The sequence below is a fragment of the Haliotis rubra genome, unplaced genomic scaffold, assembly GCF_003918875.1.
Source record: "Haliotis rubra isolate DU_JTF1 unplaced genomic scaffold, ASM391887v1 Scf124, whole genome shotgun sequence".
Lineage (NCBI taxonomy): Eukaryota > Metazoa > Mollusca > Gastropoda > Lepetellida > Haliotidae > Haliotis > Haliotis rubra.
In genome coordinates this window covers 1,857,102-1,883,032 of record NW_025765159.1, presented here as the reverse complement: position 1 = coordinate 1,883,032, position 25,931 = coordinate 1,857,102, and the positions used below count along the sequence as shown (strand labels likewise).

The 25,931-nt window shown below is 40.9% G+C and overlaps 2 protein-coding genes across 7 annotated transcripts in view; one reads left to right on the top strand and one right to left on the bottom strand.

Annotated features, from left to right (window-relative positions):
• Window positions 1-4,481, top strand: part of LOC124266229 (translation initiation factor eIF-2B subunit epsilon-like) — a 46,354-nt gene extending 41,873 nt beyond the window's left edge. For 2 of the 3 annotated variants that reach the window (XM_046701046.1, XM_046701045.1), the window contains exons 13-16: window positions 567-687; window positions 1,934-2,014; window positions 3,232-3,393; window positions 4,267-4,481. In XM_046701046.1, coding sequence (XP_046557002.1) covers window positions 567-687; window positions 1,934-2,014; window positions 3,232-3,393; window positions 4,267-4,326 — 424 coding nt within the window. In that variant the 3' untranslated portion in view covers window positions 4,327-4,481. Of the gene's footprint in view, window positions 1-566; window positions 688-1,933; window positions 2,015-3,231; window positions 3,394-4,266 lie in introns of those variants that run through there. The other variant, XR_006895687.1, reaches the window with a different exon arrangement.
• Window positions 4,482-8,604: 4,123 nt separating this feature from the next.
• LOC124266228 overlaps window positions 8,605-25,931 on the bottom strand; it is a 110,767-nt gene continuing 93,440 nt past the window's right edge. For all 4 annotated transcript variants that reach the window (XM_046701042.1, XM_046701043.1, XM_046701041.1 and 1 more), the window contains 3 exons: window positions 17,421-17,473; window positions 16,026-16,091; window positions 8,605-10,878 (listed from right to left, as the gene is read on the bottom strand). In XM_046701042.1, the coding sequence (XP_046556998.1) occupies window positions 10,756-10,878; window positions 16,026-16,091; window positions 17,421-17,473 (242 nt within the window). In that variant the 3' untranslated portion in view covers window positions 8,605-10,755. The remainder of the gene's footprint in view (window positions 10,879-16,025; window positions 16,092-17,420; window positions 17,474-25,931) is intronic.

The window sequence follows — 25,931 nt, the reverse complement described above, 5'->3', positions numbered from 1 at the left end:
ATGCATCTCAGGCCTTATTATACCACCACCGGGTTGTTAGAACTGGTTCCCAATATCTTATGCTTGTCTTATAAGGTGGGGCGTTGGTGACCATTTAAGGCTCTTCAATGTGATGAGCAGAGTTGCCTCCCTTTGGACCACCAGGAACAAGTGATTATGGGTTCGAACCCAGTTCTTCCTGAATGTTTCTAAGCTTGTCAGCACCATACATCCCATGTTGTCAACACTATTCCACCAATATTAAAGCTGTGATGTCAGGGATGGAAATAACTTTAAAATTGCTTTTGTACTCCAGTACAGTGGCACATGTAAAATCACTTGCCCTGATAATTTTTCCACTATACCGTCTGTTTTCTTGTTGATTTTTCAAATAAACAACATAATTAACTTTGGAAAGTCAACTGGACACCGGTACAGTGTGATATACAAATTTGCTTGCCCGACAGAAAAAAACACTGGACTCGGACGTCGGGCAATGGGTTATTTCCAACCCTGGATGTCATGATTTAACTGGTCTGCTGTCCACAGTATCATTGAGAACCTAATGTTAATGTGGTTTTCCTCAGACATGCCTACAACATCGCCATCAATGACGTGAATCAGTTGGTGATGAAGGCACTGCTGTCCCTGCCCCTGCAGAACAGCGAGGCTGCTGATGTCGTCCAGGTGATGAAGATACTTCGACCGGTGAGTGGCCATACACACTTTTATTGTAATGTGAAGGACCTCTGTGATCTTGTGAACAGAAGGTCTGCCAGGAGAGCAGACGGTCAGTGGCCTCATCATCAGGTGTGTCATACCTAAAGACATTCAACAATGGTACTTCTTGTTACCCTGCCTGCCAGCCAACATTATGGGAATAAAAGTAGGATCTGGTTGTCTAATTCAGTATGAGCAGTCTGAGTAGGGTATCCATTTAAAATCTGTGGCCTGGTACCATGAACTCTGAGGGTTCTTTTGTTTTGTTTTTTTAGGTGTTTTTTTAACCCACGAAGGTCCTTTTAGAATTGATCTTCAGTGACCCATGCTTGTCATAAGAGACGACTAACGGGATTGGGTAGTTAGGTTTGCTGACTTGGTTGAAACATGTCATCGTATCCCAACTGCGCAGATGATGCTCATGCTGTTGATCACTGGAATTCTGGTCCAGACTCGATTATTTACAGACAGCCGCCATATAGCTGTAATATTGCTGAGTGCAGCGTAAAACTAAACTAACTCACTCACTCACTGAATTCTTTATCTGTCAGCATGTTGTCTAGATACATCATTCACATGTTTCAGGTTGCCCCACTCATCACATGGTCACATGTTTCAGGTTGCCCCACTCATCACATGGTCACATGTTTCAGGTTGCCCCACTCATTACATGGTCACATGTTTCAGGTTGCCCCACTCATCACATGGTCACATGTTTCAGGTTGCCCCACTCATCACATGGTCACATGTTTCAGGTTGCCCCACTCATCACATGGTCACATGTTTCAGGTTGCCCCACTCATCACATGGTCACATGTTTCAGGTTGCCCCACTCATCACATGGTCACATGTTTCAGGTTGCCCTACTCATCACATGGTCACATGTTTCAGGTTGCCCCACTCATCACATGGTCACATGGTTTCAGGTTGCCCCACTCATCACATGGTCACATATTTCAGGTTGCCCCACTCATCACATGGTCACATGTTTCAGGTTGCCCCAGATTGCCCTACTCATCACATGGTCACATATTTCAGGTTGCCATAAATGGCCCTACTCATTTTACATGTAGAGGTCATCACCAGACTCTGATACCACCAGAGCCATTTTATCCTTGAAAATCCATCTCTACTGGTGTCTGATACAGATCACAAACCCTGCTGATGTGATGTTTAAATATACATTTCGCTTACTATTGCTTTTAGGTGTAATATCTTACCATTGTTATTTCAGTATTTGTCCAAACACAGTGCCCTTATCAAAAACTACATCAAATGTGCGGAAGCTCAGTTTGACTGTTTGCAAGCTGTGGAGGTGAGTCTTGACCAGCATGCCACAGCATCACACAAGCCTTGTTTAAGTTGGAATCTTATTCAGTGTCATCAAACTCTGTGAAATATTAATGCAAATGTTATTGAAATCATAGCCTTTATCTCTTTTATAGTGTGTCATCATAATTATGTGTTAATTGAAGGAGACAATCAAGTAGATGTCCCTTATTTGAAAACTCATTAAAACTGTGTTGGACCTGTGAAGATTCGGGTTAGAATTGGTCTTCCATTAACCCATGCTTGCCATAAGAGACGACATCATCGTATCCCAGTTGTGTAGATTGAGGGCAGTGGGGTAGCCTAGTGGTTAAAGCGTTGGCTCGTCACGCAGAAGACCCTGGTTCGATTCCCCACATGGGCACAATGTGTTAAGCCCATTTCTGGTGTCCCCCGCCATGATATTGCTGGAATATTGCTAAAAGCGGCGTAAAACTAAACTCAGTCAGTCAGTCATGCTGTTGATCACTGGATTGTCTGGACCAGACTCAATTATTAACAGACCGCAGTCATACAGCTGGAATATTTTGGAGTGCGGTGTTAAATACCAACCAACTAAAACTGTGTCACAAGTTGTACAGGGTTTTAAGAGCTGAATGGGTTTTGTACTCCTCAAGACCAAAGATTAAATTTATCATGTGGCTCATATCACGCATTCAACATTTAAACTCCCAGTGCAAACAGAGTCAGCTGTGACATGTCAAGCAAGTAAAAATGATAATATTTAATAGTACATTTCTATAACACATATCTATTAGTGATAACAGTAACTAACTGTGTTAACTTTTGGAATACAGACAAGCTGAAAAGATTCACATTGCAAAGGGCTTCACATCAAACAGGGGCGGTGGGGTAACCTAATGGCTAAAGCGTTTGCTCGTCACGCCAAAGACCCGGGTTTGAAACCCCACATGGGTACAATGTGTGAAGCCCATTTCTGGTGTCAACCGACGTGATGTTGCTGGAATATTGCTAAAAGCGGGGTTAAACCAAACTCAGTCAGTCAGTCAGTCACATCAAACATGATGTCAGGCTATGCTTGCTGGTTGGCCAACTGATTTCTATGGGATTTGACCAACTGGCCACTCAAATAGCTAGATTCTTTAAAGAGTAATAATAGAATACTAACTGCAAGGCTGGATCACCTTTCTCTAACTGCCTTTATAACAACGTGAGGTGAGTGTGTTCTTCCCTCTCTACCAGGAGCTGTGCGAGTCTAACAGCGCTGTGTCGTGTGCTGTGGTCAAGCTGCTGCACTTCCTGTACGACCAGGAGATCCTGGACGAGCAGGTCCTCATCAAGTGGCACAAAGCTGACCCCGAACCTGATGCTGATCTTGATGCTCACAAGGACATCAGAAAGAAGGTGAGACCATGGAAAATGTTCAGCTTCATGCTCAGGTTGTACCCGCTATCAGACAAATCAGGTATTCGGGGGCTGAATGGCCCTTAGCAAGCCTTATTTGTTCCTGGAGCAGAATAGTCCCTAGCGTCCTAGGACTTGATAAATTACATGATTCACTCGTTTTATTCTTGATGGGTCCCCACTTGTATCAGGTATTTCACTATGTAATTTCCTAGTGGCAGTCCAAAACCAATGCTATTATGGTCACACCAACTTAGAATTTGTCCCAGCAAATTTTGCTCTCCAGATAGACCCATTCATCACACATGTCAGATGTTTCAGGTTGCCCTTGATGGCCCTACTCATCACAGGGTCACATGTTTCAGGTTGCCCTTGATGGCCCTACTCATCACATGGTCACATGTTTCAGGTTGCCCTCACATGGCCCTTCAGGTTCATGGCCCCACTCATCACATGATGGTCCTACTCATCACATGGTCACATGTTTCAGGTTGCCCTTGATGGCCCTACTCATCACATGGGTCACATGTTTCAGGTTGCCCTTGATGGCCCTACTCATCACATGGTCACATGTTTCAGGTTGCCCTTGATGGCCCTACTCATCACATGGGTCACATGTTTCAGGTTGCCCTTGATGGCCCTACTCATCACATGTTTCAGGTTGCCCTTGATGGCCCTACTCATCACATGGGTCACATGTTTCAGGTTGCCCTTGATGGCCCTACTCATCACATGGGTCACATGTTTCAGGTTGCCCTTGATGGCCCTACTCATCACATGGTCACAAGTTTCAGGTTGCCTTATTCATCACATGGGTCACATGTTTGAAGTTGACCTTGGTTGCCTTATTCATCACATGGTGACATGTTTCAGGTTGCCCCTCTGATCACATGGCTTCAGGAGGCAGAGGAAGAATCATCAGAAGAAGACTGAACAGCTCAGCAGACCAATACAGTCGACCTTCATGTACCTTGTCACTGTGTGGCTTGACAACCTGTGGTCAAGCCAGATGACAGGCTCCTTTTCTTGGACATAAAACCAATGTTTCTCAACATCTGCTGTGATAATAAATCCTGTCATGTTTAAAATTGTGTACATAGGTTTTTATTAATGATTGCCCATAACATTGATCACTGGCTTGTCTATGAAGCAGACTGGTCAATGTCCATTATTTACTTTTTACAATACAGCTGAAATATTGCAGAATGGGTTCTTTAACAATAAAACAACAGACATCACTCTCAAGATTGGTTAGTTGGTTTGTTGTTCAACACTGCACTCAGCAATATTCCAGCTATATAGTGGGGGTGGGGTAGCCTAATGGTTAAAGCGTTGGCTCGTCACGACCAAGCCCGGGTTCGAATCCCCACATGGGCACAATGTGTGAAGCCAATTTCTGGTGTCCCCCGCCGTGATGTTGCTGGAATATTGCTAAAAGCGGCGTAAAACCAAACTCAGTCAGTCAGTCCAGCTATATGGTCGCAATCTGTAAATAAATCGAGTCTGGACCAGATAATCCAGTGATCAACATCATTAGTAAATAAGACCAGAACCACATTTATTCATAAGATTTTATTTAAACACATGAAACCTTGAGACAATTCTAGATAAAAAAAACATGAACGATGAAAACATATGACCCTTATGAAATAGCACAAGAAATGATGGATGTGCTTATAACACAGTGGGCATCGTGAATACACGGGCATAGGAGACCAAACACTCACAATTAATCAACTTTCTAAAACACTCCTAAAAACGTTTTTTGCTAGCTGGCCAAATACCTATTTTTTGGCTTTTCAATGACAATTTTTCATTACAACTTTTACACAAGTTCATAAAAGAACAAAATTATAAAAATATAAGGAATCTCCCAGTTATTTTGTATTTGTATTTTTAAGCTGATTCTACCAGTTCCTATGCCACTTTGTATTTGACAGTCATTGTACTGGTGCCTAAATCATAACGTGTATTTCAAACCATCTATGTGTTAAATTAACAGTGAACACTGACAATATGGAATAAACTCATTTTGATTATTTTAGTAGGATATTGAAAATGTCTGAGTTTAGTGATGTCTCATTCCACAACCATGAGCAGGAAAAATCACTTTTTTCCTTTCTCACAACATTGAGTAGATCTTTTTGAAAGTGAATTTTTTTTTTTCTTGAGCTTATGTATATATATGATTGAGCACAGTTCTACAGTCGCGGACTAAGTACTACATCTAGACAATGGAAACATCATTCAACAAGTTTGTACATAACCAACCTCAACAAGAAATACTGACGGCTGTGCTATAACAGGGAATAACAGCAATAGGGAAAATAGAATGTTGAGCTCTAAACAGCACTGCTACCACTAACGATGCAAGCAGTCAAACATCTCTCTCTACACCCTATACCAGACCATTCAGAAATGTCACAATGCACACTCAGACTTGGATGTCGTTGAATGTCTTTTACTGTCAGTTTCTTCCAGTTAAACTTTTTGAAAAGCTGTTTTTGTCATGATCACAATTTCATCATGACTGTCAGTTTATACTAAAAGTTGGAGTGGGAAATTAATCTGGAAAGGAATTCAGGTAATATACAAATTGTGGATTGACTTTACTAAAATGAAATGTGGTAGAGCTATTAGATTCCTTTTTGTTAATTTTTCATCTTATGTCAACCAGATTTAAGAGTACCAAGAACTGGTGGTCTCAATTTCGTTATTAAAGGTTCATTAATATATATTTTCAGATAATTCTACATTGAATGACACTATTTGCGTGCCAATTGTTCACAAACAATTCAATATCAGTTTGTGACATCACATTTTGAACACAGTGGATATGAACATGAAAATGAATGAACAGTTTGACATTTGCAGCTATGCCAAACATAAAAAAATTCCAAAACTGAATCAGTCCAACCAGAACATTTCACAAAACCAGATTTGAAAATGCACTGCGACATTTCTTCCCTGACGTCATTGATGTCTTCAGTTTGACCAGAGGATGTACACTGACCACAAGACTGACCTTTTACATCATTGACACTACACAAATATATCTTACTGCATACCCGTCAGGAGAGACCATGCCCGTCACAAGCCGCAGCTTCTAAACCAAGATAACTGACATAATCTGGCAATGTCTAAAATATTCAGTATAAAAACATTAATTATTGTTTTCATCTTAAGATATATGCTTCTCAATGTTCTCATTGTTTGGCCATTTTGTCTCAGGTTTTGCATCATATTTAAAAACACAATATTATTATTATGATGAACATGATCATACTTGTAAACACGAAAAATCACATCGAGGATGATTGTAAACATGCACAGGTTTTAAAACCAAAACAAGAATATTGACATCAGGATGAGATTAAAAGTATTATATGGCCTTATCATAATTAAAAATTATTAACAAAAGATAAATATTTAAACTCTGAATTCATTCTTGATGCTCATCAATCATTGCATGATGAGACCTGATTATTCAGGCTAGTCTTGCTGAGAGCATGGTCTCCCTCCAAGGTAGCCCAACCAAAGCAGCCCTCCTTGTCAGTGTACAATAGTAATAGATGTAACAATGATAAAATGGTGTCATAATACTCAACAGTACAAATATCATACAAATTACAAAACACCAACAATATCAGGGTGCCATGACAGGATTGAAAATATAAAAATAAATGCTGTAAAATTTCTACTAAGAAATAAACATGAATCCTAGTGGTATCTTTCCGTCGACCTACCTTTCTAAGATGTCATGAATATTCGTTGATATTCTTTTTTCTCATATTTTCTTGTGTAGTCAGTGAAGTGTTGATGGAGAGATGACTGGATGAATTTCTTCAAAAAAATTATCTATGTAAACATTTGATGTAGTTATCGCAGAACACACACCACATACACTTGGTTTTTTTTCTGTCTCTGCTAGGACTACTTTCACTATGTAAATACTATGAACACGTAGATGTAAACATGACCGCATGTAATCTAGTTTAAGTAGAACTAATTTTATTATGACTACAGCTTTTAATTCTGATCAGTGTCTACCTGTTACATATTTATCTAAATATTCAAGTTTAATACTGTTTATCTTATTTACACATAATTAATGATTGATTTTTTCTATAAATTACAAAAATCTACCAGTAAATACTCTGAATATTGTACACGAGTTTTCAGATCTATGTCAGCGTTCATACCAGGCTAATAGTTATTGTACAAAATCGTCCAAATGAGGACAGGGTTCTTGAGATTCATGATGGATCATTTTATGTACAATAATCTTTCAATAAATAAATGGCGCTATTAAGTCAGATGTTTCATAAATATTCAATGATATAAGTATTCACATAAGATTGTTCAATCTAAAAATGTTAAAATATTAAATATATAATTCATTTTATCTACCTTACAATCATTCTAACCAAAATGTTTCATGTATAAAAGATCCTTTATCTATGCCCATATATATGTAAACAATAAACTGTTAGTAGAAATTTTACAGTAATATTTATTACTTACACATGCAAAAGAAAAATAGAATTTTGTAATAAAAAGTTACGGTTTAAATACTTATCTATCTGACCATATATTAGTTTTTCTATATCTGGCTACACGGAAACCAACTGCGCAAAAGCAACAATTTTGCATAAGGAAACAATATGGAGGCGAGGAGAGCCAATCAGCAGTGGATACTTCATCAATCCAAATTTAATATCAAAATCGGTTTAAATATCAAAATATAATTCAACCAGTTTCAAAAATGAAACGGTGGGGCCTGTTTCAACAAGCAATCTGAACAGCCTCTCTCCAATGGCTATACCCTAAGTGTATCACCCATGCTTCTTTCAGCAATCCTATATGTCTACCAACAGGCACAATATATTCCGTTACTAAAAATCACATTCTTCTTATTGTGGTAGGATAGTTCGCTTGACATGTTATAGCATTAAATTGGTAATAAATTAGCTGTTTTTGTAGATGGACTGGGTCCATATCAAGATATCTTGAACATCTTAAAGTTTCATATTTCTGGCTTACTTTTTGGATATTGGGATGATTTGTCATATATGACATCACAGCTAAAAAGAATCAGAAACTGTTTGATATCTGCCAAACATAACTACCCCAAATTGTTTTGATATTGCAAATTCATGCAAATCTGCACACTGAAAGTATTTATTTATCTATTTATTTATTTATTAACAAACCGATTGAATACCCTCGCCTTAATCTTTGATAACCTGCAGACAAATACCCTGATTTTATTTATTTGATTTATTGAATATTTATTATAAAAACTTCATAACTAACATGAGACAAATATTATAAAATGAACAACATTTACCTTTTTACATTAGTTTTGTTTTGCATAGGCCCATCATCCTTTGGGATTAATCTTGTAGTATTGCTACTGCAAAAGACTTAACAATTTCGGTTTGATTTGTAACAACGATATCTTTCTATTTCTATACTTTCGTACTTGGTTAGTATAAAAAGCACCTATTTACATGTTTCCTTGGTTGAATTTTTGTTTCCGGATTTCCATTATGGGCAAATTAAGCTGGATATATAGGCACATGCTGTATAGATTTGGCATACAATAACATGTAGACTTGGATAATGTGAACAATAGCTACATGAACACAGAGACAGCAGATTGAAACAGAAACAGCATGACTAGTGATATCATTTCCTCTACTGTCAACACTCTGTTAAAAAATCAAGGCATCCATTTGCTGCCCTGGTACCAACTATCTCCGATTCTCATTTCGCGTTTCAGTATAAACCATGCACAATGATTCTTGAGTAATAGCGTCCTCATATGGAGATGTGTCCAACATCAGATTTGAGTATTTCTGGAGACGTCTGCTGGCAAGTTGAGCAAAAGTATCAACAGGACCATTAAAAAAACTAGAACAAAATGGCCGATCACGCCAAGCACTAACATCATGTAAGTCAGCCTACAGACATAGAAAACACTTGTATGGAAATGTGTAGTTAAAATGGTCACATGTAAGAGTCATCAGTGGAACTGATTTTTGTGCAGGTTGACTTCTGTCACCGTGACCTTGACCTTGACCTGTTTTGGGATGAACATGAGTGGGTTGATAGAGACAGGCTCTTTGATCCCACGAAAAGGGGGACAACTTGGGAGCAGATGAATGTCAAGATGTCTGATTTCAGTGCAATCTGTCGGAGGTGTGTTGATGGTTGTATGAAGAGGTGTTGTGGTCATGCAAGACCACTTCAGTTTCTTGGCACATATAATCCACATACAGTGCTGCGGGCAGTGATAGAGAATCTCCCAGATGACCATGGAGACCAATCATCTTGGATAGTGATTCAAAATAGATTTTGGTGTCATTTAGCATAAGCCATTCCTTATGTGTCTATAAATATTGTCCTTTCCAGAAACGTGAAGATAATGCTATAAAGTCACAGTGTTCATCCTTAATGTCCGTGTAATGATCTCACCGGACTCCTTTTCTCATGTAATGAGGGATAATATCCAGATAGGCAATGCTTTCTGTAAAAGATAATTTGAACAGAACCCACGAGGTAGTTCCACACACCCTTCAAATGTCCTCTTGTCAAACTCAAGGTATGTCTCCGTAAGATAAACAAAGTTTATTTTCTTCACTAAATATCCATGGTCCAGACAGCACAAATGGATCTTCTAAGATCCTGAAGTTAATCACTCCATGTAACAATATCCTGTTGACCTTCACCTCCACCCACAAGCATATGTATCAAGCACTACAGATTTGACAGAGGATTCTCCAAGTGTACAACAAGGTCTCATAGATGTACAACAAGGACCAGAAATGCCATGAGACTCATCAATGCCGAAGACCTTTACGAGATGTTACACACAGATCTCCAGATGTTTAACAAGCTCTAGATGTTACCATATCCTCCCCAAGCTCTGCTACATTCTGCCAGATGTTCCACAAGCATTATCAGATGTACCCAAGTATTCCACAAGCTCTTCTAGGCACTCCCAGTTATTCCACAAGCACATCTAGCTGTTCAAGCATGTTCCACAAGGACCTCTTAAACATTTCACGAAAACCTCCAAAGTAATCCACAAGGACCTTCAATTTGCTCCAAAAGGACCTCCAAAGTAATCCACAAGGACCTCCAAAGTAATCCACAAGGACCTCCAATATCGTCCAACAGGACCTCCTCCAGTATGTTCCTGTGGTGTTGCTGTAGGTCCTGGACTGCTCCCAACTGGCTTGTTATTGCTATGTCCCCCTAGAGTCTGCAGCTGTTGATGTTGCACTCAGGTCTCAGGCACGGTGTAAAGTTTCTTTTGAAAAATATTGCACTCTATCCAACCACTGTTGGGTGTGACTACATGTTGGTGTCCAGGACGGAGTGTTTGGAATGCTCCTCAGTGTCGTAGGCGTTAAGCGTGACGAACCGGTTGTCCTTCAGGTGAGTGATGTTAGCGCTGATCGAGATCAGGAAGTGGATCTGCAACAAGGAGAGGACTGGTCAGCATTTGGTCGAAACACTTTCAGGCAAGGAGCTTCATAACTGCATGAGCTTAGACCTGAATAATTCTAGGGAACTTTCTTATTATGATATTGTCCCCACTGATGTATCTCAGCACTCTGTTTATGTGTATCAGATTACAGTTGAAATAACAATAACTCATTCGACAGGTAGCGTTACCAATACCACAGGTAGAGTAACCAATACCACAGGTAGAGTTACCAATACCACAGGTAGAGTTACCAATACCACAGGTAGAGTTACCAATACCACAGGTAGAGTTACCAATACCACAGGTGGAGTTACCAATACAACAGGTGATGTTATCAATACCACAGGTGGAGTTACCAATACCACAGGTAGAGTTACCAATACCACAGGTAGAGTTACCAATACCACAGGTAGAGTTACCAATACCACAGGTAGAGTTACCAATACCACAGGTGGAGTTACCAATACCACAGGTTACCAATACCACAAGAGTTAGTTACCAATACCACAGGTAGAGTTACCAATACCACAGGTAGAGTTACCAATACCACAGGTAGAGTTACCAATACCACAGGTAGAGTTACCAATACCACAGGTAGAGTTACCAATACCACAGGTAGAGTTACCAATACCACAGGTGGAGTTACCAATACCACAGGTAGAGTTACCAATACCACATGCCACAGGTGGAGTTACCAATACCACAGGTGGAGTTATCAATACCACAGGTAGAGTTACCAATACCACAGGTAGGAGTTACCAATACCACAGGTAGAGTTACTTATACCACAGGTGGAGTTACCAATACCAACAGTGATGTTACCAATACCACAGGTGGAGTTACCAATACCACAGGTGGAGTTACCAATACCACAGGTGGAGTTACCAATACCACAGGTTAGTTACCAATACCACAGGTGGAGTTGGAGTTACCACAGGTGGAGTTACCAATACCACAGGTGAGAGTTACCAATACCACAGGTGGAGTTACCAATACCACAGGTGGAGTTTACTAACCAACCACAGGTGGAGTTACTAATACCACAGGTGGAGTTACCAATACCACAGGTGAGGTTACCAATACCACAGGTGGAGTTACCAATACCACAGGTGGAGTTACCAATACCACAGGTGGAGTTACCAATACCACAGGTGGAGTTACCAATACCACAGGTGGAGTTACCAATACCACAGGTTGGAGTGAGAGTTACCAATACCACAGGTGGAGTTACCAATACCACAGGTGGAGTTACCAATACCACAGGTGGAGTTACTAATACCACAGGTGGAGTTACCAATACCACAGGTGGAGTTACCAATACCACAGGTGGAGTTACCAATACCACAGGTGGGGTTACCAATACAACAGGTGAGGTTACCAATACCACAGGTGGAGTTACCAATACCACAGGTGGAGTTACTGATACCACAGGTGGAGTTACCAATACCACAGGTGGAGTTACCAATACAACAGGTGGAGTTACCAATACCACAGGTGGAGTTACTGATACCACAGGTGGAGTTACTGATACCACAGGTGAGAGTTACCAATACCACAGGTGGAGTTACCAATACCACAGGTGGAGTTACCAATACCACAGGTGGAGTTACCAATACCACAGGTGGAGTTACCAATACCACAGGTGAGGTTACCAATACCACAGGTGGAGTTACCAATACCACGCAGGTGGAGTTACTTATACCACAGGTGGAGTTACCAATACCACAGGTGGAGTTACTAATACCACAGGTGGAGAGTTAATTATACCACAGGTGGAGTTACTGGTTTATATACCACAGGTGGAGTTACTTATACCACAGGTGGAGTTACTTATACCACAGGTGGAGTTAATTATACCACAGGTTACTTATACCACAGGTTACTTATACCACAGGTGGAGTTACTTATACCACAGGTGGAGTTACTTATACCACAGGTGGAGTTACCTTATACCACAGGTGGAGTTACTTAATACCACAGGTGGAGTTAATTATACCACAGGTGGAGTTACTTATACCACAGGTGGAGTTACTTATACCACAGGTGGAGTTACTTATGCCACAGGTGGAGTTACTAATACCACAGGTGGAGTTACTTATGCACCACAGGTGGAGTTAATTATACCACAGGTGGAGTTACTTAATACCACAGGTGGAGTTACTTATACCACAGGTGGAGTTACTTATACCACAGGTGGAGTTACTTATACCACAGGTGGAGTTGCTTATACCACAGGTGGAGTTACTTATACCACAGGTGGAGTTACTTATACCACAGGTGGAGTTACTTATACCACAGGTGGAGTTACTTATACCACAGGTGGAGTTACTTATACCACAGGTGGAGTTACTTATACCACAGGTGGAGTTACTTATGCCACAGGTGGAGTTACTTATACCACAGGTGGAGTTACTTATACCACAGGTGGAGTTACTTATACCACAGGTGGAGTTACTTATACCACAGGTGGAGTTACTTATACCACAGGTGGAGTTACTTATACCACAGGTGGAGTTACTTATACCACAGGTGGAGTTACTTATGCCACGAAGGATGTTACTTATACCACAGGTGGAGTTAATTATACCACAGGTGGAGTTACTTATACCACAGGTGGAGTTACTTATACCACAGGTGGAGTTACTTATGCCACAGGTGGAGTTAATTATACCACAGGTGGAGTTACTTATACCACAGGTGGAGTTACTTATACCACAGGTGGAGTTACTTATACCACAGGTGGAGTTACTTATACCACAGGTGGAGTTACTTATGCCACAGGTGGAGTTACTTATACCACAGGTGGAGTTACTTATACCACAGGTGGAGTTACTTATACCACAGGTGGAGTTACTTATACCACAGGTGGAGTTACTTATACCACAGGTGGAGTTAATTATACCACAGGTGGAGTTAATTATACCACAGGTGGAGTTACTTATACCACAGGTGGAGTTACTTATACCACAGGTGGAGTTACTTATACCACAGGTGGAGTTAATTATACCACAGGTGGAGTTAATTATACCACAGGTGGAGTTGCTTTATACCACAGGTGGAGTTACTAATACCACAGGTGGAGTTACTTATACCACAGGTGGAGTTACTTATACCACAGGTGGAGTTACTTATACCACAGGTGGAGTTACTTATACCACACGGTGGAGTTAATTATACCACAGGTGGAGTTACTTATACCACAGGTGGAGTTACTTATACCACAGGTGGAGTTACTTATACCACAGGTGGAGTTACTAATACCACAGGTGGAGTTACTTATACCACAGGTGGAGTTACTAATACCACAGGTGGAGTTACTAATACCACAGGTGGAGTTACTTATACCACAGGTGGAGTTACTTATACCACAGGTGGAGTTACTAATACCACAGGTGGAGTTACTTATTAGGTGGAGCCTATAGCCAAGGGAGTTACTAATACCACAGGTGGAGTTACTTATACCACAGGTGGAGTTACTTATGCCACAGAAGGATGTTACTAATACCACAGGTGGAGTTGCTTATACCACAGGTGGAGTTACTTATACCACAGGTGGAGTTACTTATACCACAGGTGGAGTTACTTATGCCACAGGTGGAGTTACTAATACCACAGGTGGAGTTACTTATACCACAGGTGGAGTTACTTATGCCACAGGTGGAGTTACTAATACCACAGGTGGAGTTACTAATACCACAGGTGGAGTTACTTATACCACAGGTGGAGTTAATTATACCACAGGTGGAGTTACTAATACCACACTTGAACCAAAACACAGTCCCACTGTTGTCTTTATTTCTTCACAAAACCTATTGTATCCTTATCTGTGTATTCATAGTCATCTGAAGTACATATCATAAACTACCATGGTCCTATTCTGATATTCATTAAAATTGTATGAAGAGACAGATTACGAGAATAATTCTAGAATGGACCATTTATCGGAAGCAATTACCACTGACATAACTCATCTCTATGATGTCCATAAGGTCTATGCGCAAATGTATGTATTGATTCTTCCGCTACATCAATAGAATCAGGCCATGCCAGGTGTCTAGCAGAATAATCATATTATCACACATTGACCAAGTGCTCTTTGAAGTTATATAAGGTAATTATCGAACTAAAATTACCCCTGTATTGGATAGTACTAGTCAGTGGCTAGTCAAGGTGAGGAGTAAGAGACAGCTGATTCGTAAAATTACATATTTAAATTTCTAAAAAAAATTGGGGGACATATCCAAAATCATACAAAGAAAAAATGGAAATCTAGATGCTTAATAAACCCCGCCAACTTATCAACAACATGAATTTAGTTCAAAGATAATCTCATAGATTCAAACCTCACATTAGCTATCTTCTTATCTTGGGCCTTTCGGTGCCGTATGGATTCAACAAAATGGTAAAAATCCAAGACCTGCATGGCTTCAGGCTATCCCTGTACTGAGACATCTTGATATAAACGACCTAAAATTACCTTAAACCTTAACTCAATCACACTGATGCACAACCGATCTCTTTCATCTTTCGCCAATGACATCCAAGACTCAACGTGGATATACAATTAGCTTCAGAAAGGTGCAATATAAACAGATTAAGTCTGGAAATGGTTGAAGTCAAAGTAATTGATAATGGCAGAAAAAAATATTCTTCAGTGGACCAGAAGATGCTGCACCACACAGAATAAAATCTTTGTAATACTCTCCATAAGACTCACAGACCCATCCCTGTAACTCTACAAAATTAAACACGGCTACTTATGCATCCTCAATTGGGGCAGGTGATAGAGAAAACAGGGCCCTTATGTTAGGATATCATACTTGTGATAGCGAGATATATTAGGAGTATTATATACACTTAATCAGTCGTCTTTCCGCCTCTGGTCAAAGCCAAGACGTGGAAGGAATCTCCACAATGGGCGTTTTGTTACACTTTTGTTCGTTTGATCTGAAGTGCAGTGAGTATTCTTGTCATTCCGAATTGCAAATAAGATAAATAGACAATCCACTCAATCAATCTCCCTGGTAAATATTTACCCACATTCAATGCAATCTGTCATTAAATAAATTATTGTTCTGCGAGGAATGGTAACCCAGCAATTCCATTATTGTCTTGTAACCATGGTGACACCTACCAAGCTGACGACCACCAGCAGAGCAGAGAAGTAGCAAGCGGAATAACAGACGAGCACATCCTTGGCCTGAAATAGGAAACGGAGAGTTAGTTTCTGCAACAATTCACCCCATACTGACAAATCAATGGAATTGGTGAATCAGTGACCAGATTGAAAATGCCAAGCATGGAACTATACTTAATCCTGTTGCTTAAAGAAAAGGCATTGCATAAACACAGACTCTTGAAGAGCAGAAGCTATAACTGTATGGCGATATTACAAATATGAATCTCATGGATATGTTTTCAGAAATTCATTATTAATCTCAGCTCATGAACCAGGAAGTAATTGAGAGGGAAGATTTCGAATTTAATAAAGTTCAATATCAGCTTTAATGTTAAGCAAATATGACTGGAATTGAAATAACAATTAATCTTTTTTGGTGATTTTAATAAGATTTTGTCACTTCACAGAATCTTTCATCTGAATAAATTCCAAGAATCCCTATTCAGGATTCATGTGAAAGAGTTGATGTTCACATTCATTGCTGAAATAGTTCAAATGTGTTACCAACCGCTGTAATTGAAATTTTAAATTGGTTCATGTTTCTACACGAATTGCAGCGGCTTCCAGATCACATGACCTATTGACCGATTCATCTGCCATCATGTCCATCAGAGCATGTTTTACAGTCACCATGGATACCATACTATGTTTTATACCCATCTGTCCACTTCAAATAAACTCCTAATTCTTAAACCCTGAGAATCAAGAGCCGTAATTCAATGCCCTGATCGAGTTTACAAAGGATATATTTGTCAGAAGAGAGTGTTGAACAGATGAAATTTAAGACAGTAGAATTTAAGTGTTGCATGGCCCAAAATCAATTAATCGAGTATTGGCACAATGCCAAAAAATATCTGAAGGTATGCTTGTGCATAGACGCAGACGCAACTGCTAACACACATACACATATGTTACGGACGCAAACAAAGGCGCCAACACACAGACGTCTTTTATATTCCAGTCTCAAAGGACGTGGAACTCCTCATCTAAATGGGGTACCGTATGTAAACCTTAACCATTTGATATACTCGTTCAGGGCTATAACACTACAGTGTTCGAGATCACTTATCTATCACATTTTCCGTTTCAACGCTATGGCTGGTTGCCAGTTAATTACAAATAATTGCCCCAATCGAGATTACTTAAGGTAGTCTGCAGTAAATGTATAATGAAAAACAATGAATGTATTTATGTTTATTGATTATTCCAAGTTGGGGCTTGTGAGCTGGAACGAATTATCCTAATGAACGCTATAGTATTTATGAAAATTGTTCCTTTATATCCTCGATCGGGGCTGATGAACTGATGAAGTGTCCGGTAACGTGTGTAAGAAATCCAGTGTCGACCAACCTTGGTTGTAAAGACGTCGAGCTCTTCGCCACACATATTTCTCTCCGAGAATCCTGAAAATAAATATAAAAAATTATCGTAAGCAAAACGTTCGTCAAGTAAATGTTTTGGATTACGTCAGCTCCAGTCTCCATTAAACAGTCTCCGTCTGTGTGGAAAACGCAACAGTTGATAAACTCATCGTTTGCACTCGAAGCAAACCAAAACAACGTATCATATGCCCTACATCAACATCTACATCTACACATCACCCCCGCCGGTACTAATGGACGTTGTGATTATTGGAAATGATGGTTGAAACCAAAAATACTACCCACTTTGATAATAAACTTCGTGGTGTTGCATTAGCTATTAGTTGACAAAACACCTCAACAGGTCGTTTTGGGCCCAGAATAAAAACATCTTTTTAACCAAGTTTAAATTGGATAAGCGGAATAAATATAATTACCGCTCCATATTGGCTTTGCCACCGGGTCTTAATTTAGATTCCACTTCTCGTGGTATCTTTAGACCCCTTTTAAGTCGTACAACCCTCCTTAATACAATCTTAGTGGAACTGGGGTACAATTTACTCGCCAATGAGACTAGATTATTCAGCTTGTCAATCAAGAAAATACGGCGCTCTCCTTCCAGACTTTCTTTCGTATACATTCGCAATCATTTTCCGTGTTCAAAAAGCCAGCATTTACAACACAACAGAGGTAAACGAGTGGGTAAAATGTCCCATTTCCATAAGTGATCGATGTTAAATGAGATGAAGAGCCGACTGAACGATGCAGCGGTGCATGTGATGGCATTGTCGATCATGGCCTCTCTTCCAGCGATCAGTACCCGAGGAATGATGGAGAGACGGATCAATAGGGCCCCAGTCCGTCGTCCCGGTCGCTGCTGTACTCAGACCTGACCCACATACCACGGACCGGGGACGGGGAGCAATCAAGGCAATGACAAACAAACGCCATTTGCCCGCGGCGGGGAAACGTTGCTGGTCGCAATCACGGTAATTTAGCATTAGCGACCTTGAAGGATGACTTTGGACGTAATCGTTCGACCTCGCAGTTTTGAACAAGCCCTTGAGTGCGATTCCATTGTTACCGTTAAGGTGACGTTTGGTCTATTTTAGACCTCCTAAGAGGATTATGTTGAGCTGTGGGCTAACCGAAAGATTACAGTAACAGGCTGCATGAGGGTCCGTCCAAACGCCAATTATCTGGCCACGGTTGGTTCTAAAGTCATTATTTCCTTGTAGAATCTATTACTGGACCATACATTTTTTCATCCTCTACACAAGACATCGTTATTGCCGTCTTGACGTTCATTAAGGCATCTTGTCGTGGAAAAACATCGCAAAGTCTTGAATGGCACGTTTTCTAAACAGGTATTAAGAGAGGATTCCTTTGCCATCGGGGTTAACTTGGTCATCGGAGACTTGTAGCCATATTTGGTTGTGGAAGACTGAAGACTATTCGGTGTCAACTTTCTGCACAGAGCTTGTCGAAGGTAATTAGAAATGTGTTGCCGTGAAAGATAAGGAACGTTACAGACATTCTAAGTGTCTCTCACTTTATGACAAGGCCACGTGTCATATTCCTGTGACATATTTCATTCCTGAGGTGATCGCGGTTAGAATTGATCTTTAGGAGAGTGAGTTTAGTTTTACTCCGTACTCAGCAATATTCCAGCTATATAGTGACGGTCTGTAAATAATCGAGTCTGGACCAGACAATCCAGTAATCAACAACATGAGCATCGATCTACGCAGCTGGGATACGATGACGTGTCAACCAAGTCAGCGTGCCTGACGATCTGATCCCGTTAGTCGCCTTTACGACAAGCATGGGTTACTGAAGATCAATTCTAATCCGTATATTCACGGGTTGGTCTTAAGGAAGTCATGCTTGTCGTAAGAGGCGGGTGGCCAGACTGAAGCATCTCAACGTAACTGCTTAGATCGATGTTCATGATGTCAATGACTGATGTCAATAACTGATGTCAATGACTGATGTTAATGACTGATGTTAATAACTGATGTCAATGGTATACACCATTATTTACAAGCCGCCATCACACATTTAGAATACTGCTGAGTACGGTGTTAAAAACAATCAAGATGATGTTTGCCTAAGACCATAAAAAATGTCCAGCAAAACAAATGTTATTGAGTAAAAATTGTCACATATTTCAGTGTTTGGAAACACGTTGCAAAGTACAGGATACAAGACTTTGGAATAACGACAATGATTCTTGACCAACGCTCCAGATACCGTTCCACCAGAGACTAAGTTACTATTCTTACCAAACATAAAAACTCTGCGATTCCAATAAAACGGGGGAAAAAATCAATTTACATCTATGGGTTGGAGTAAATGGTGGTGGGAGCATTTTATCGATCCTATACACAGAAAGATGTGGAGGAACACTAACGGTCGTGGGAAGAAGCGCCATTTGTTTCCTTGTCAGCGTTTTCTATCGAGGACTTGATATGAAGACAAGTTTGAGGATTCCAGTCACCAAGATTATTAATCAAAGCGATCTCGCAGCGATACCACCTACTGCGGCGCAATTTATGTGATTTCCCCATTCCCGCGGAGGTTTAATGTCCGATGTTCAGGATGCAATCCCATATGAGTTCATGCTACGATCTAGTCCTAAGTCTTGTCTCTCTTTTAGTAGCGCTCCCCGAGCTTGTTTATAGGTTAATATAGCATCCCTCCAATGACACTGACCTAGCCATCTCCTATAAAGAAGCCGCCGTGGCCTTGAGGATAAAGTGCCTGACGAAGAGCCGAAGGTCGCTGGTTCGATCCCCTAGCCTTCATACCAAATAACGTTAAAATGGTTCTTGTTACTCTCTGGCGTTCGACTTTAAATGGATAGAACAAAGATGGTTCGGCTTGGATTCATAATATTGTGAAATATTTAGTGGGGTATCCATATCAACCCGGAGCATGATAGGCTATTAGGTTAGCAATATTAACCAGGCACACGCACGCACACGCACACGCGCATCTTTGTGACAAAATAACCTTGAACGTGACGTTAAAACCCATTTCATCACGTAACATCTAACAACAAATAAATAACGGAGCCTCTAACAGATACCAGGCAAGCTGGAATTCGACAGACATGGCATCATTGTGAAATGTGTAGATGTGAAGCTTTGTTTTACACACAGTGTGTAAGTAAGTAATTGAGCATTGTTTCACACCGCTTTTGGCAATATTCCAGAAATATCACAGCAGGGGACACCAGAAATGGGCCTCACACATTGTACCCATGGTTGGAATTTGGCGGGTCTTTGGCGTGACGAGCGAACGCTTTAACCACTAGGCTACCCCATCGCCCGCACACAGGTGTACAATCTGAGAAAACAAATGTCTCTCGAGAGTAATATCACATTTGTATCAAGAAGCTGGGCAGTTACCGGTTGTACTGAACAGTGGCCAGTGTTGCTAACCGAACAAGGAACAGCCACGCGAGAGGTGACATCACTTCCGGTTGAATTCAGAGCGACAGGGTTTCCCTTGTGGATGTCGAAGACTGATTGGTCTATCCAGCAGTAGTTTTCCTTCAGTATATCACAATTAGAGTGATGAATCTAGTCCCTTATGAGACCATTACTGTTACAGTGAAAGGCACCGAAGTTCAGGCGTCACTACCGGTTGTGTCTTAGGTAACAGGCACTTCCTCATGGGATTCCAGGACCGACGGTCTGGTACCAGTGTTCGTTCATTCAATTTTTTACACAGTGAGTTGAAATCCACTTCTGAACAGACGCAGGCGGCTTTACAAACGTCACACCAGTGTCCTGCTCAAATTTAGGCTGTCGAGAAACAATACTTCTTTCTAGTTAAGACGATTGTCAAAAGGTTCAATTAGATTACAGGTTGATGCAACGAATAGATTGGTTGGTCTCAAGATGTGAATAAAACTACACAAACGTCCCTAACTAACCAATTAGCTGTCGCTGTTCAGCCACGTGCTAGATTGCACGTTTCAATTTCAACAGAACTTACATATCATGTTAAGGGCAAATGGATCAGCTCATAGACGTGAACACGTTTTAATTTATATCACAAGGTTCGAGAGTGTGTAAAATTGCAAGATGGCGGAAGGAAAGGAACACAATTCATGATGCATATTACTGATGTAATGCCACCAAGAGAAGCTCACTTTATTTACACGGTGTCCCTCTGTTGAAACGTAGGCCTACTCTTGGGACCAATGCATCTGTCAACAGTAAATGTCGTGTTTTCCAGCACATGGTTCGAGAGTAGGTGGACATCACAAGGCAAAGAAGGTCTCACACAAAGTGCACTTTTTATTCCCTGTATTCAAAACTAATTTGTCATGTGGGCAATGGTGTCTTTTTTCACTTTAAGAGGTCTCTGAAATTGCATTTCAATTAAGGGCGTTCTGTTGAACACCTGATACAGCTGTCATTCTGGAAACAGGGACCGAGGTCTTTGTGACTAACCCGGTAAGGTGAAAAGGAAAATGGCTACAAGAACAGCTAAATGTAGTAACACGCCTTGTGATGCTTGACTTCATAATATATTTTACCGATTAAATGAAAATAAAGCTAAGGGTTTCGGGTTTATGATTTGTTAATACTTAAAAAACAAACGTTATTTCAAATGACTCATGGAGAAGGGTTTACGGTTACAGAACATGTTTTAGAACAGAAGTAAAAAACACCAAGATATATTCCAATTTGGTTTCCATCTGGCGAGAGAATGTCCAGGAACACACCCTCACGTGTCAATGTTAGAAAGGAGATGAGTCATCCACAGGGCTTGTAAGTTACTGTTCAAATATTGGATTTTCGTTTAACACAGTTCGAATTGTAGGTCAGTGGCATATACTCAAAACAGGATTCAGAAAACTATATTTTGCTTTTCGTTTTATACATGGGAGGAAGCCAGTAGGGTTTACCAATTTTACCACTTGGATGAAACCCATGAGCACAAGCACGGTACCGATAAACCATGATATTCAGTTAAGAGGATCTGGGATTCGACCCAGGACCAAATGTTTCTGGTACACCCAGAGCATTCAGCTCAGGGATCCAAGCGGCGCCAATTGCTGTGTCTGAGACGACTGTAAATATAAGCGACAGAACCCGTCCATATTCAAAAGAAATTATCAAATAAAATTCTGTTTCGATTTTGTTAACATGTGTCTAAGAATCACTGTCAAAGAGTGATTACACCAGATGTTCGCTAAAAATTCCAATCCAGTGCCTATTTGTAGTTATATATGCCATTCCTTGTCAATGAACCCAAACTGAATTGAGGGTTCTTCATAACTCCAACATTCCACACCAATCAACAGAATGGTAATCAGCCGTGAAGAATCGCTGCCGGCAGATGTCAGAAGTCCACAATGCTATCAAATCACAGACATCACATTACAGAAATCTCCAATAGAGACACGCCTTCCAGCAGGGATTCAATTGCAAGAAAGGGGTAATGTAGTCGTTGTCATGTTTCAGTTCCTGAAGATGATGTGTCTGACGTCGATGTTTGTGCTGAATGAAGACCAGGTGAGGTGTTTGTTTGTGTGTTGTTTAACGCCGCACTCAACAATATTCCAGCTATATGGCGGCCATCTGTAAATAACCGCGTCTGGACCACGAGGTGAGATTTGTTTAACCGAAGCGTTAAAATCATTGCAACTACATAACGACGAGCAACTCCTGGCACGGCCAAAAGTGTAACCAGCTTACCAACCATGGCAACCCAAGATATAAACTTAGGGCAACTTTGCTGATTGTATTTCTAATTGAAACTAAAGCGGACAAAAACGTAACAAAACTTGGGTAAAAGATGAGCATAGATAAACTGCCATGTTACCCCATACCACACCATCAATATCAGGGCATTTGAGTGAGTGAGAGTTTGGTTTTACGCCGCTTTTTAGCAATATTTCAGCAATATCACCAGAAATGGGTTTCACACATTGTACCCATGTAGGGAATCGAAGCCGGGCCTTCGGCGTGACGAGCGAACGCTTTACCACCAGGCTACCCCGCCGCCCCTCATAGCATTTGAGGACAGAGGGAGCTTGTACACATCCTGGAAATAAACCAGCGAGAACACCTTAGGTACTGAGCCACCATAAAATGAGTGTTGTATACTGGCTCTGTCGGCAGGATCATCACAAGCTGCTCGGACGGGGCATGTGTTCCTACCTGAGCACGTTCAATATACCTTGATCTAAAAACTTTGAAAATGTCCAGACTTTCGAGTTCCAACCATATTGTAAAACTCCAAACATCAACGCGAGATAATAATCAGCCTCGATTATCCGTCGAAACAAATTCCATGGGGCACAAAGGTCAATAATATATGATATGGATCAATGAAAAACAGTGGTGACACCAGGTGTTCTCGAGAAAGGTAAACATGTCCTGCTTCACACACCCTTGAGATAACACCCGAAATATGTTTGTTGCGTCGTCAAGGAAACGCTTTCACACCACTTCTATTGGCACTTATTCCAGAATTCTCTAGGAGCTTACCTGCTACCAATCTGAAGTGGCTAAAGTAAATATATCGCGTTTCCATCGCATATCTACCACATCAGAAACAGACCCGAGTCTATGCAGCTACACCATTAGGATAATATGCTTGCTCGGAGTTGTTCAATATTCCAGGGAGTCGGGCCAGTCTCTGAGATGGAATTCCGTTCATTTGCAATTGAATGTGCTCCAAAGTATTCCACTGCCTATCCATTACAAGCAGTTTAACACTGATGCTAATCCTGCCACTGGGGCAATGCATATCACTGTTTAGGATTTCGTCTGAGCCCAGCGGAAAATACAATGCTAGCAATTACCTTCTAAGCTGAATTTCAGTACCTGAGGAATAGAAATCCAAATCCAGACGACGGCATATATAGAATTTCAATCCTTATTGTGAAAACGGGATATCGATTTGGTTTCATATATTCATTAATCTTGGGCTTTCTTGTGTTCCTGCGGGTTTTCTTTGTCTTGGATGGACTGAAATAGTCTGATAAAAAAACACATGTCTTCCCACTGACTGCAATCCTCTGATAGAATACATTGGTTCAGGGTTGCCTATTAACTGCGATGGAAACACAAGCCTAAGAAACCAATAGCTACATATTAAACTTCAGGCGTTGCACTTGTTGGTACCAGATAGATTGCAGAGTTGCGTCCCTTTGCTGTGTTGAACCCGCTGATGGTAGTTGTCGTTAGTACTATGGGGGTTTCAATAAGGTGACGAAAGTCTACGACGTCCGTCACCGTCACTGCTCCCCAACAGTAAAGCATTCACCACACTCAGGCAAACTCAATCCTACAGTGGGTGGTGAGGTAGCCTAGTGGTTAAAGTGTTCGCTCGTCACGCCAAAAACCCGTGTTAGATTTCCCACATTGGTACAATGTGTGAAGCCCATCTCTGGTGTCCCCTGCCGTGATATTGCTAGAATATTGTCAATAGCGGCGTAAAACCATATTCACTCAGTCCTACAGGTCCCATATTGGGACTGGACTTTAAAAAAGTAAGCATATTTGCTTCAGCATCTATCCCTTCCATCCATCCGGAAGTCACGAAGACGGAATAATGCTCCACTGATATCCTCTTCCGATTGGGTGTTCACTGAGCGTGAACATGATGATTGGGTGAGTCACGAAGACGGAATAATGCTGCCAGCACTGAATAGCAACATTTGGATTGGGTGTTCACTGAGCGTGAACATGATGATTGGGTGTCAGTGTGTCACGAAGACGGAATAATGCTCCAGCACTGATATCAGCTTGCAACATTTGGATTGGGTGTTCACTGAGCGTGAACATGATGATTGGGTGTCAGTGTGTCACGAAGACGGAATAATGCTCCAGCACTGATATCAGCTTGCAACATTTGGATTGGGTGTTCACTGAGCGTGAACATGATGATTGATGATTGGGTGTCAGTGTGTCACGAAGACGGAATAATGCTCAGCACTGATATCAGCTTGCAACATTTGGATTGGGTGTTCACTGAGCGTGAACATGATGATTGGGTGTCAGTGTGTCACGAAGACGGAATAATGCTCCAGCACTGATATCCGCTAGCAACATTTGGATTGGGTGTTCACTGAGCGTGAACATGATGATTGGGTGTCAGTGTGTCACGAAGACGGAATAATGCTCCAGCACTGATATCAGCTTGCAACATTTGGATTGGGTGTTCACTGAGCGTGAACATGATGATTGGGTGTCAGTGTGTCACGTGGGCATGTGTTGCTGCTCATGCTGTCAACATCCTAGCCTTTTACAGACCATGAGGATAAAGGTAGAATATTGCTGAAGTCGGAGTAAAACATGTTTCACCTACTCCAATTGATCCAAAGCCAGGCTTCTAACTTGATTATAAGGACGAAGACACATTGTCTTCCCTCGAGTCGATATGTAGGACACATTGGTTCTAGGTTTCTCTCAAGGAACCTAATTACCCGAGGACGGACATAATCAGCCTTGCACTGTGTAGTTCGGAAACG